General features: G+C 39.4%; 4 protein-coding genes across 4 annotated transcripts; 2 read left to right on the forward strand and 2 right to left on the reverse strand.

The window, feature by feature from the left end:
* The first annotated feature begins 250 nt into the window (after positions 1–250).
* On the forward strand, positions 251–868 carry LOC115624344 (larval cuticle protein A2B). Its single transcript, XM_030518995.1, has 2 exons — positions 251–262; positions 332–868. The coding sequence occupies exons 1-2, from the start codon at positions 251–253 to the stop codon at positions 866–868; spliced, it is 549 nt and encodes a 182-aa protein (XP_030374855.1).
* A 2114-nt stretch (positions 869–2982) lies between these two features.
* Positions 2983–7493, forward strand: LOC115623587 (larval cuticle protein A2B-like). Its single transcript, XM_030517987.1, has 3 exons — positions 2983–2994; positions 3057–3467; positions 7265–7493. Exons 1-3 carry the CDS (start codon positions 2983–2985, stop codon positions 7352–7354), a joined length of 513 nt encoding a protein of 170 aa, XP_030373847.1. The 3' UTR covers positions 7355–7493.
* Positions 7358–8449, reverse strand: LOC115623887 (aspartate aminotransferase, cytoplasmic-like). The gene is made up of 3 exons (XM_030518439.1): positions 8072–8449; positions 7419–8009; positions 7358–7369 (listed from the first exon to the last, which is right to left on the reverse strand). Exons 1-3 carry the CDS (start codon positions 8447–8449, stop codon positions 7358–7360), a joined length of 981 nt encoding a protein of 326 aa, XP_030374299.1.
* Positions 8450–9224: 775 nt separating this feature from the next.
* Positions 9225–9964, reverse strand: LOC115623612 (larval cuticle protein A2B). The gene is made up of 2 exons (XM_030518029.1): positions 9903–9964; positions 9225–9734 (listed from the first exon to the last, which is right to left on the reverse strand). The coding sequence occupies exons 1-2, from the start codon at positions 9912–9914 to the stop codon at positions 9225–9227; spliced, it is 522 nt and encodes a 173-aa protein (XP_030373889.1). The 5' UTR covers positions 9915–9964.
* Between the last annotated feature and the right edge of the window lie 2882 nt (positions 9965–12846).

The following is a 12846-nucleotide window of genomic DNA, read 5'->3' on the forward strand; positions in this document are numbered from 1 at the left end:
GTGTATGTACATATGAATTAAATAAAGATGCGAAATCAAATGCAGAACCGCAGAATGTGCGTGACAGTTTTAATAAATGGGCCGTCAATACCACTTAAAGCGTTACGCGATGCCAAAAATGAATTCCAATTAGGTGCCATCAATGACACCCGACCCGCTATATAACGATATGGCCAACGCACTGTCAATCATTCAGTGTTTAGCATTTGTTTGTTCAAGACAACTCAATCAAAGCCCCAAAACCATTACAATGGCCTACAAGGTGTGTGGCGAGAAGCCATCGGATTACTCGAGGACCTTTTTGTAATAATCCTCCATTGAATATTCACAGCTCGCATTCGCATTGGCTCTGTTTGCTGTGGCAGCCCAGGCAGCCGTTCTGAGAACTTCCCTGCCCGTTGCTGTGGCCCCAGCTCCGGTATTGGCCAAAACCATCGAACTGGAGGAAGTTGATCCCCATCCCCAGTACACGTACAGCTATGATGTGCAGGATACATTGTCTGGCGACTCAAAGAGCCAGGTGGAGGAACGCGATGGTGATGTCGTTCGTGGCGAGTACTCTTTGATCGATGCCGATGGCCTAAGGCGCACTGTTACCTACACCGCTGATCCTATTAACGGCTTCAACGCTGTGGTGCGTCGCGAACCAATCGCCGTCGCTGTCGCTGCCCCGGCCCCTGTAGTCAATGCTGCTCCAGCACCAGTGGCGGCCCCCATTGTCCGCGCAGCAGCTCCTCTGGCTGTCCCAGCGCCCATCATCAAGGCAGCACCACTGGCTGTAGCCGCTCCAGCACCCGTTCTACGTACAGCTGCCCTAGCCGCCCCTCTCAGATACACCGCACCCGCCTATGCTGTTCGAAATTTGTAAACTGGTGGCTTACCATTCCTCATTGTGTGGTAATACAAAATAAATGTGATTTTCTTCTTTAAATCTTCAATATCTTTAATTGATAATGGGGAAGTAGATGGTGTGATTGAATAAATAGAGTAAGGTTCTGTTTCGTCGAAACTATTGGGATTAATAGCTGAGGTAGTTAAGGTATTTAGAGTAAGGGGATATTTAGAGTAGAGGGGACTTAGAGTAAAGGGTATACCTTACCATAGTGCCCTAGCTGTAGAGTAAATAGATAAGGTAAGTAGATAAGGTAAGTAGATAAGGTAAGTAGTTAAGTAAAGAAGATAAGGTAAGTAGATAAGGTAAGTAAATAAAGTAAGTGGATAAGATAAGTAGATAGGGTAAGTAGATAAGATTAGTAGTAGATAGGGTAAGTAGATAAGATAAGTAGATAGGGTAAGTAGATAAGGTAAGTAGATAGGGTAAGTAGTTAAGTTAAGAAGATAAGGTTAGTAGATAAGATAAGTAGATAAGGTAAGTAGATAGGTAAGTATAGGTAAGTAGATAAAGTAAGTAGATAAGGAAAGTATATAGGGTAAGTAGATAAGGTAAGTAGATAAGGTAAGTAGATAAGGAAAGTAGATAGGGTAAGTAGATAAGATTAGTAGATAAGGTAAGTAGATAAGGAAAGTAGATAGGGTAAGTAGATACGATTAGTAGTAGATAGAGTAAGTAGATAAGATAAGTAGATAGGGTAAGTAGATAAGGTAAGTAGATAGGGTAAGTAGTTAAGTTAAGAAGATAAGGTTAGTAGATAAGATAAGTAGATAAGGTAAGTAGATAGGTAAGTATAGGTAAGTAGATAAAGTAAGTAAATAAGGTAAGTAGATAAGGTTAGTAGATAAGGTTAGTAGATAAGGTTAGTAGATAAGGAAAGTAGATAGGGTAAGTAGTTAAGTAAAGAAGGTAAGTAGATAAGGTAAGTAGATATGGTAAGTATATAAGGTAAGAAGATAAGGTTAGAAGATAAGATTAGGTAAAGTAAGATAAAGTAAGTAGTTAAGGCAAAAAATAGGCTAAGTAGATAAAGTAAGTAGATAAGTCAAGAAGATAAGATAATTAGGTGGAGTTAATAGTTAAAGTAATAAATCGACAAATCCTAACATTCGCTTTAAAGCCATTAGCTGCTCCTCACGTCGCTTAGTAATGAGTAATGCTGACTGGTGGGTTCCCTAGACTTGTAGTCTTCTGTCGTATAGAGACGGGCAACGAATAAGTGTGCATAAATAACTCTTACTCTAATCAAAGTACCGACTTCTGCGGCCGTTGAATGGACTCTTCTTAAAAGACACACTTTTTAGGGTTTGGCACAACTTCTCTTGGCTCTTACACATAAAAGACGGGGGAAATAACATCATTTACTCATAGGTTATTAATTTGTCCAATTAATTGCTTTTGAATAAAAGTACTTCTACCAATTGCAATTATAAGTAGTTATACTAAAATGGAACACTTAGACTACATAAGCTTCTTAAATGTTGGACGACAGGAAGCAAAACTGTTGGCTGCTTACCAAAACACCAAATAGTGGCTTATAAAGCTGATTAAAGAGCCACATCATTAAAAGCCCGGCCTTTTGATAGCGACGTACTAGTGCCGGCTTAAGGGTTTCTTTGTTCAGGGCTTGCTGATAATCGTGGGCTGTCAACCTTCCCCGTTTGGTTACAAACAGGTTATCTAGTATTTCAAGGTGGAATGGTGAAAGCGCCCCAGTCATGAATAGCCCGCGGCCAGCCAGCAGCTCCCGGCTGGGACACAATTTACATATGACACTAAGCTCTATAAGCGCGAAAAAGCGTTGCATAAATGAGAAATATGATCACAAAACTGTCTCCCCCTCCTCCGGGGCCGTCTGTGTGGGTGTACTCGCACTTCAGTGGCGTGTGTAGTGTAATGCCTGTTAGTGTTGAAGAAATCAATAAAGTAAATAAAAGTGACAAAAGTTTGCTTGCGTAAAAGCGAATTAGGCAATTAATATTTGCAACTCACTTTTCGCGTATAAAAAGCAGTGCTCCAGCAATCGTCAATCATTCCACAGCCTCCCAGCTTTCGCATCGGATATTTGCACAGCGACTACAATCCAAGTCATGGCCTTCCAGGTGAGTTGTACTGAAGGCTTCACTTCAAAACTAGGTTGCTATATTTTGCTATATATCTGCAGTACTTCACGATCCTGGCGCTCGTTGCTGCCGCCAGCGCTGGCGTCCTGCCCGCTGCTCCCGTCTATCATGCCGCACCAGCTGTGGCCACCTATGCTGCCCCCACAACGGTGCTGAAGACGGTGGCCCAGCCTGTGCTGGCCAAGCGCGATGACGACTACGATCCGCATCCACAGTACAAATTCGGCTACGATGTGCAGGATGCCATATCCGGTGACTCGAAGAGCCAGGTGGAGGAGCGCGATGGTGATGTCGTTCGTGGCGAATACTCCCTGATCGAACCCGATGGCTACAAGCGTATCGTTCAGTACACATCCGATCCCCACAACGGCTTCAACGCAGTCGTCAACCGCGTTCCTGTGGATGTCAAGACTGTGGTTAAGACTGTGGCAGCTCCCCAGCCTGTGGCTTACCAGCCCCATCACTAAGGACTGTTGACTTAATATCGATTAAGATCTAACTGAATGACAACTCCACTCAGGGCCATACTATATCTATCTATACTTCAATCTATCCATCTATCTATATATCTGTTAATGTAATAAATTGTTGTATACTTTTAAGTTTTTATATCAAATTGCCGGACTTTGATTGGGGTATATAGATAGAGTAATAGCTGGTAGAGATCTGCTGGATTTGCACTTCCAATTTTCTATGCTTTCGTCAGACAATAGCGATATTTATCACAACAACAAAACATTTAAAACATTTAATTCCTTTCAAACCGACATTAAAAAAGGAGGAGGTTATCAATGCGTCTGTACCCTTAGGGTAAAAGGGGTATATTAGATTTATGAAAATGTATGTAACAGGCAGAAAGACGCATCTCCGACCCCATAAAGTATATATATTCTGAATCAGCATGACGAGAAAAATCGATCTAGACATGTCCGTCCGTCTGTCCGTCCGTCTGTCTGGATGAACGCCTGGATTTCGGAAACGGCTGAGCGTACATAAACCAAACTTAGTATGCAGACGCTCCTAGTCCCTAGTCTATACGAGTTTATTTTACTTTTATGAATTTCAAGATCGACAGAAAAAAAAACTACTATGGGCTGCTCTTCGTACTCGGCAACTGCTGTTCGACTTTTGTTCTATTTGGTCGACAACATTTAGAGCTCTTTCACTTTTTTTTCATGTTCTATCGAAAACGTATATATCGTCCATTCACCAGTCCATGGATAGCTCTTTGACGTAAGTAGTTTAATGTTCAGTTCGTAGCCGAGGCTTACCTCCGGAAATCAATTAAATGTTCTTGAACATTGTGTGTACGCCAATCAATTCCGTTGCATTCAACAACGTCTGCTTACAATTACGATGATTACACGGTTCCTTCTCATTACGGCAACAAGCCCTCCCATTTACCTTTTATCCGCGAGCTGGCGGCCCATTTACACCAATCACCGAATAACCGAATTGCCGAAAATTGCCGCAGACGTGGGATGGCCCGAAAGATTGCATTCAACTGCCAATAACTTGAAACATTTCAATAAACAATCGCGGCGGAGGCGCATTGAACCTAAAATATGTAATTTACATGGCAAGGCAGCCGTCAAGTTAAGGTCGATTGGCAATTTGGATTGCACCTTTCGCCAAATGCAACGACTTTGGAGCTCCCCATGATTTACGAGGCTGTCCTTATCGACACGCACACACACACATAATATATATATATATAGTGCGATGAGATGAGAGAGGCGCGATAGCGTCAACTGAAAGGCCTCTTCAGACTTTTACTCGAACATGTGACCAAAATGCGCAAATATGCCAAGGCATTGGCCACTGGCCAGTAGTCAGTATCCATCCAACTGGCGACAAGTGACAACGATAAAGACAACAATAACAACAACAACAGCACCACTCAAGTGTTAAGGTCAAAGTCAGGTTTTATTGTTAATTACCGTTGAATAGTCGAAATCGTACTTTAAACGATCAGCGTCTACCAACAGACACGACGATGTTTCTTTTTCTGTTTTTTTTTTTATTCGAGCGTGTTCGTTCCCATGTTAATCATGTAAGTAGCTACAAAGAGTCCACAGCAGCCCCAACAACAACAAAAACAGCCTGAGTAGAGTTGTGCGCGTGACACGAGTTCCTCCAATTTTAATCATATTCTCAAAGTCCATCTTTTCGTTTAGCTCTGCAGAGAATTTTGAATAATAATACGACTTTTTAAGCAACTTCAAAAGGATAATGATAAGGTTATCAATTCGTTTCTATTTCTTCTTTTTTTTTTAAATACTACCTTTTATTTTCTTATAAGTAGTATTTACAATATACAACTATAGTATAATTAGCTTGAGCGTTTGTCTCACAAAGAAATGAAAGGTAATATCTCGAAATTCTTAAAATACAGTTAGCGTATTTCGTTCTTCAGTTTTCTTCTTTTTTCTAAACTGAAGATATATATTTTATATCTTCTATTTTTTAAACTGAAGAGGGAAATGGTATCAAAACATTTATGAAGAATTTCTTAATCTATAATTTGTATGCAAACTACACAAAATTCGTTTTTAAATATTTAAATATAGTCTGCATTCAATTTCCTCAGCTAGGTATAATTTTAATATTTTTCTGAAGCCAAACGGTTTACAGTTATTTAATATTCCTACAAATATTATGACAGAAACAATGCCATGACAATTTATTTAATTTAGATGCGATCTTTTAATATTTCAACAAATTTTTAATCTATTTTTTGCAAAAGGTGAAAGTCTTTTTCTTTTTCTCCAATATTCTAGTGTAGCATGGGCAGTAAAAATTGTCTTATTAGCAGCAATAGACATTTGTTTCTTTCAATTAAGCATCCATAAAGTAGTTCTTATAAGGAACAAGTTATAAAATGTTGGTTGCCTTTCTTTTTTAAATATAGTATTTCATTCTATTTCACACATCAATGCATAATTTCGATTATTATTATATTAATTATTAAAACTTTTATTTCTTTGTATTTGGAATTGAAGCAATTAATCAATTAATAAACTTTGTAAATTTTTGTGGCTTTCAAAATTTCCTTAAATGCTGACACAATTTTAGAAGTACCTAACTCACGCCTTTTTCACGCACGGCTTCACGATGCACAGCACTAGGTCAGAGCACTATTACAATTACAATAACAGTTGTTTTGAAATGCGCATGCGCAGCCCCACTCGAGGTTGTCCCTTGGCTGCTCATTGGTCGAGTTCGCGTCATCGTTTGTGGGCCATATAACGACGACCGCTTACAACAATGCTCGTGTCGGAGTCGCTGGCTGTCGCACATACCGTGCTGTTGTTGTTTTTGTTAGTGTCGTTCTTGGCCGCTTTCGATTGCATTTCGGCCTGGCCCGGTCACGTAGAGTGCCAAGTATGTATGCGGCTGATTCATGTGGCTGTTTACGTTATTCGGATTTTGTTTTGTACTCCGTTTTCGGTAGTTCTTTTCTCCGCACTTAATGGCTCATTACAGAAGCGCTTTGTCAGGCATTCGACCTTGAAAGCGTGCTGCAAGAAATGATAGTGAGAGTAAGTTGAGTTCGTGCTTGTAATGCTTATTAATTTTGCTTGTCTTTCAACACTTTCAGACTGGAGGTAATTTTAAAAAAGATTCATGTGGATGTAGTACTTCAATTTGAGTTCAGGGAACTGTAAGAGAATTGAATTGAAATATTTTAACCAAATACAATAAAAAAAACAGCTACCTTTAATAGAATAGTTATGAAAACTAAACCGACTTGGACGGGGTCACTAAGAAAAATCAGCGTCAGTGTAACGCTCTTAAGAATTCATCACGATCTGAAAAGTGTCTACGCTAAACAACTTTTTCACTCTCCTTTACAAATTAATCAATATAGAATAATTATGTCAACACAAATTAAGGTTTTTATGACTCCCAAAAAAAACCCCATTACTTTTTAAGTTATTCACGAAAAGTCCACCCTTTTATTACTTTAATTTTCAAATGTCTAATGGCTCGATTACAACTAAGGTCTATGCGGTGTTGAAGTAATGATGCAAGGCCTGCACATGGTCGCTATAAAAGTCATCGGATCTGCTGTTCTTCGATAATATTACATCCTTGATGGCAGTTGCCACAAAGTCGACATTTTTTGTGTTCAAGGCGCCAACATTAATGCGTCCCGACCTATGCACATAAACGTGTCGATCTCTCAATTCCTTGATCTGCGTACTCTTGAGATTGGTATACAAATACAAGCCCCTCTGTTCCTCAAGCTGCTCCCAAGGTCCTGGCACCTGCAGCTCGATCAGCTTATTGGCGAATTGTGTGCGCACTCTTTGAAGACGCTGCTGCATTTCCTTGAGGGTCAGAAGCCAGTCTTTGCGCAAAGAGTCGGTTGTCAATATCTTCTCAACAATGCGACTGGCAAAAGCAGTGGAGCTTTCTTCGTGACTCTCGCATAGCATAGATTCTATTTGACCTTTGACCGTATACACGTGCACCGGATTGCTGAGCACGATCATCAAATTGCTGACAGCCTCGTTATAGAGTCCGAAGTTTTTGACAAACGATTGGGCACAAAACAGATCGAAGCCACAGTCGACGAAGTACCGAACTGGCCAGGCGTCCTTGATAGGATCGCCACTGGCTAGTCCCTGCATATCCAGCATGAATAGAGGAATCATTTTCCGGCACTTTATAATATGACCAATCAGCTTCCACTCGTCAATGCTCGGTTGAATGCCGGTGGGATTATGGGCGCAGGCATCCAATACAACAACAGCGCCCTCCGGCGCAGTCATTAGATCCGCCACTAGTCCATAGATATTGAGTTCCCCCTTGGCTGCATTGTAATACTGATAGCTGTGGCATGTGAAGCCAATGCTCTTGAATATGGGCTCGTACAGCTCCCAGCTGGGACGTGCCAGCACACACGTGTCGAAGTTCATTTTCTGGCGTAAAAACTGAGCGGCTAGACACAAGGCATCAATTCCCGTGCGTGTCTGCACGCCAAGTACCTGAAAGAGCAAACGCTCAGCGGAATTATTTCGCATTTACATTTCATTTGGCAAGCACTTACGCGATTTTGTGCAATCGCAGGTGGTGCAGTGCCGAGAATTAGTTTCGTAGCCGCCCGAATAAACTCCGGATTGCCCCACGGCGGCAGAGGATCGCGCGAAAGAAAATCATCGCAGGCCAGTGTGATCTCGGCCTTGCGTACTGCCTGGAAAATGTGTGGCTTTCCCTCTCCATTGCGATAGACCTCATTCGCCAGATTCACCTTATCCGGACTTTTGTCCTCATTGTAGGCCTGCTCTATGCTCATACCTTCTGTGGCTGTGACAGCCTCAACGCGTGCAAATGGCGCAAATACTGGCTTTGTGGAGCTGCGACGAGCTGTGGATTTCCTCAGACAATTGAAGAACAAGTGGTGTGCAAGCGAAAAGGGTGCGGCCATCGCTATTTATAAATTTTGTTAATTTCCAAAGCCAATATGTAATCGAAAATGCCTAGAAAGGTTTCGAATTTTTGTTCGAAAGCAATGAATGTGTTGTGACATTGTTTTCCATACTTAGCCTAGCTCTTTATGCTCGCAGCATGAAATATACGCAATTACAGTTCGCAACGAATCGATATAGCCATGTTTGTCGCACCATCTGTTCGTCTGTCCCTATGTTTGCATGTATGAGCTTCGAGTTCTTTTGAAGCAGGAGAGCTACAGGCACCAAACTAGGCATATAGACTCGTGTTATCTATATACAGACTTAGTTTATTTCAAATCATATATAGGCTCAAGGCTAAAAATTATTTTGCTCATACATTTTTAAAGATATCACAGGTATGGTTGTTTAAAAAAACCACCTTAACCAAAAATAAATTTTGTGTTTAAAAAGATTTTGTAATCACATTGGAGCTTTAAGAATTATTCCTTATGTCTGACGACTATATTAAAAAGTCTCTTAATGAATCAATTTAAAGTGTTCTTTGTTTAAAGACTGGGCGGGGGGAAATGGAAGTACAAGAGTACATTTTCGCTTTCAAGGAAACGTTTGTGCAATTTTTTCCTTCAATTCTTTAAAAAAAAAAAAAGGGAACCATTTTCTCTGATTTCAATTCCATATTAAAAGAGGCGTAAAAAAACAATTTTCATATTTTTCGCATCATCACATTCTTTATTCAATAACAACTAACGGCAATTATCGGATCAAGTCTACATATCTCTCATCACTTATCTAGTAAGCGTACGAGATGAGTGGCGAGGCGTATTGGGTCTTGACGAAGGCCGGACCGGCAGCGACGAGGGGAGCAGCAGCCTTCACAATTGGAGCTGGAGCGGCGGCCACAAGTGGGGCGGCGACTGGGGCAGCAGCATAGGCCAGGGGGGCAGCGCGGACGACGGGTGCTGGGGCAGCAACCACTGGTGCGGGGGCAGCGACGGCAGCGACAAGGGGTTCGCGGCGCACCACAGCGTTGAAGCCGTTAATGGGATCGGCAGTGTAGTCCACAATGCGTCTGTAGCCATCGGCGTCGTTCAGAGAGTATTGGCCCTGGACAACATCGCCGTCGCGGCTCTCGATCTGGGTCTTGGAGTCGCCGGAGAGAGCATCCTTGACATCATAGCCATAGGTGTATTGTGGATGGGGATCGTACTCCTCCAACTGGGCGACGGCGGCCAATGGAGCGGCAGCTGGAATGATGCCAGCGCTGGCCACGGCGATGCAGGCGGCGAACAGGATGGTGAACTGCAATTGAAGATGGGTAGAGAGGTTGGTTGTGATTGGGATTGGGATTGCTGCACTTTCTTCATATTCATATTTTCACTTTTCGCTTTCGCACTTTTCAACACTACACTTGAGGGTTTCTTAAGTCCTTGATTTGTGATTTGTGATACACAACATTGGTTTGCTTACTTTGAATGCCATTGTTTTGGTTATTTTTGGTTTGTCAGTTGCTCTAGATACCGTAAATGGTGGTGAACTGATTTGAGTAGCGTCCAACTGTAGCTTTTATACAAATTCCAAGCCAATTCCACATTGTGTGTGCACTTACGTCACAAAGCAACGACGACGGCGACAAAATATAAAACAACACCAGGCGAAAACTAGAAGCACTAAAAAGCCCCAGTCAGTTTGTTTGGCATCGGGCGGACAATTCGGCCCCAGCACATTGGCCAAGGCTAAGCGCACGACGAGTGACAAAGCACGATGACTATAATGGCTTCTTGATTGAATTGAAGGCACTCAAACCGAATTAATATTGGCCTCAGACACTCAGAAGCCGAGACGAGACCACACTTCATACAACGGCATACCCAAACGTGCACTCAAGCCATCCTCTCCCCGCCACCCCGACTCCCCATCTACATACATACGAGTACATATATACTATACATACATATATGCCCCAGCAAGTGTCTGTCATTTGTTAGCGCTTTCGAAAAGTACACATGGCCTGTCTGTCTGTCTGTCTGTCTGTACTATTATTAATAATATCGTATGCAGCGCATGCGTAAATGCATAACAACGGTTTTTCAAATTGACTGCGCACCTCTGCACTTCCACACACACACACACACACATACATCTATACACCTGTTTGTGTGTGTGTGTGTATTGTTTGTTGTTAACTGCCCAAATGGCACCTTTTGTCCACTCATGCCTGGTGCTACCGCGACCTTAAATGTTTATTAGCCGCTCCATTTGTGCGGTAATTGGATTTCGAATTTTGTCCATTGTCGCCAGCAACAGCGCCACTTCCGACCGACCGATTATACCCGTACTTATTATTATTGTGCTTACGCAACTTTTAAAAAATAAAATTGCTTAGCACATGTGTTTTTGATTTTATTGCTTTCGATTCGATATTTCAAGCATTAAACCGTGAATGCAAACAAAGTACTTGAGCCATCCATACAACTATTAACTACTATCCCTGTTCTTGACTGTAGCAGAAGAAACAAAAGTTTTTTTTTAATCACACATATTATCCCCTCTCTGGGTGGTTCCCAGGCATCAGCAGGGAAGGGTCCCTTCATTTCTAAAGAGGTAGTCAAACAAGCGAAATAAACTTTTTAGCCAGAAACAAATGTTGCTAAATTTTCGATGATTTAAAAAAACTGTTATTTTATTTTCTAAGGAACTATTTAATATCTGTGGAGCAACTATAAGACTGCAACTTTTTTTTTATTTATTTAGTAAAGCAACAATAGTTCCGTCGAAACACTCCATTCTTAAAATATATTTTAACATTTTATAATTATTAAAATAAAAAAAATTAAAATTAAAATTTGTAATCCAGTTTCTTACAAAGTTAAAATAAATGAGAAAATTAGGATATACAGTAGAGATAGAATAAGGATACTTCTATTGTTTATAGTAAAATTTCACAATTTCGTCATGAATATAATGGTTATGTTCCAATTAAACCAATTAGTATTTTGTATTAAAATAAAGTTTTATTCTACAACAAAACTTGTTGGGATTTAATTTTTAAAAAGCACAAATTTCTATGCACATTATTTGTAGTTTGAAAAATACGGCTGGAAAAATAAACGGAGTTTCGCTGAATGATTCCAATACAAAGAAAGACACTAGGGCAAAAGCGAATTAAGCTTTCTAACTTAACATGTAATCATTTAAATAAACAATCACTTTATTTTGTAATATATCTAAGGAACAACTTAATATTTATAGAGCTAAGAATGCAACCTTTAATCCAGTCTCTTGCAAGTAATGGAACTTTAACATATAAATGAGGAAATTAGGAATAGAACTAGATATAAAATAAGATGATGAAAAAGAGGTGTCCAATAAGTCAGTTTTCACTGTATAATATTTCTTGATAATTTCGCCTTAGACCAAGGCATTTCTTTATGGCCAGTTCTTTGCCTAAATTGCACAAATATATGTAAAATTTTAAAATTTTGTCATGAATGTGATATTAACATTCTAATAAAACCAATTAGAATTCTATATTAAAACAAAGTTTTATGCTATAACCAAAGTTTTTGGGATTTTTTGCAGATTTTTTGTTGTTTTAAAAACATAGCTGAACAAATAAATGGGGTTTGGCAAAGGACTTCCGTCAAGGATAGATACACGTATAAAGATACAGAAAGGTTTTCATAATTTTAATGTAATTAATTCATTATTATCGATATTAAATTTTGTATCAATAATTATGTAACTTTTTTTTAAATATATTTTTTAGTCAAGTCAAGCTTTATAAAATAACTAAAAAGCTACCAACATATTTAATTTACTTTATTTACAACATATTGTATTTATTTATTTTTCAAACGGACCAGAAGCTTTTAAAAGTGTTTAATAGTATAGATTGTTTTGCAATTTTGAAATGAATATACTGAAATTTGTTCACTAGTTCGTATTTTAAAAAATTCTATATTTTTCAATTGAAATAATTTTATGATCCTTTTTCTTTATTGTAGGCATACTGTTTCGCTTATTTATTTAAAACATTTTAATATTTTTATGTGTTTTAATATATTTACATCTAGTAAGGACATTATAATTCACAATTTTTTTCGATACAAGAGCTACCTAACATCTTTATTAATAAAAGACTGTCTGAAGGTTAGGTCTAACAACGTTTTTAGATACCCTGTGCTGTGAATAGCTGGGCATAGCTGGCCGTTTTTCAAATAAAATTCCACCACCAAGTCGGATTTATTTTTAGATATTTTTGTAATTTCTATAGACTTTTTTATTCTTTAGTTTTAATGAGTAAATAAATACTAATTATTAATGTTATTTTCCCCCCTTTTTTTAAATCGACAGCTTTGTTTGTCGATGAAATAAATAAATAAAGATTGATTTTACCTTACTTTTACTTTAT

Source organism: Scaptodrosophila lebanonensis, unplaced genomic scaffold, assembly GCF_003285725.1.
Source record: "Scaptodrosophila lebanonensis strain 11010-0011.00,11010-0021.00 unplaced genomic scaffold, SlebRS2 tig00000053-arrow-pilon, whole genome shotgun sequence".
In the NCBI taxonomy this organism is placed as follows: domain Eukaryota; kingdom Metazoa; phylum Arthropoda; class Insecta; order Diptera; family Drosophilidae; genus Scaptodrosophila; species Scaptodrosophila lebanonensis.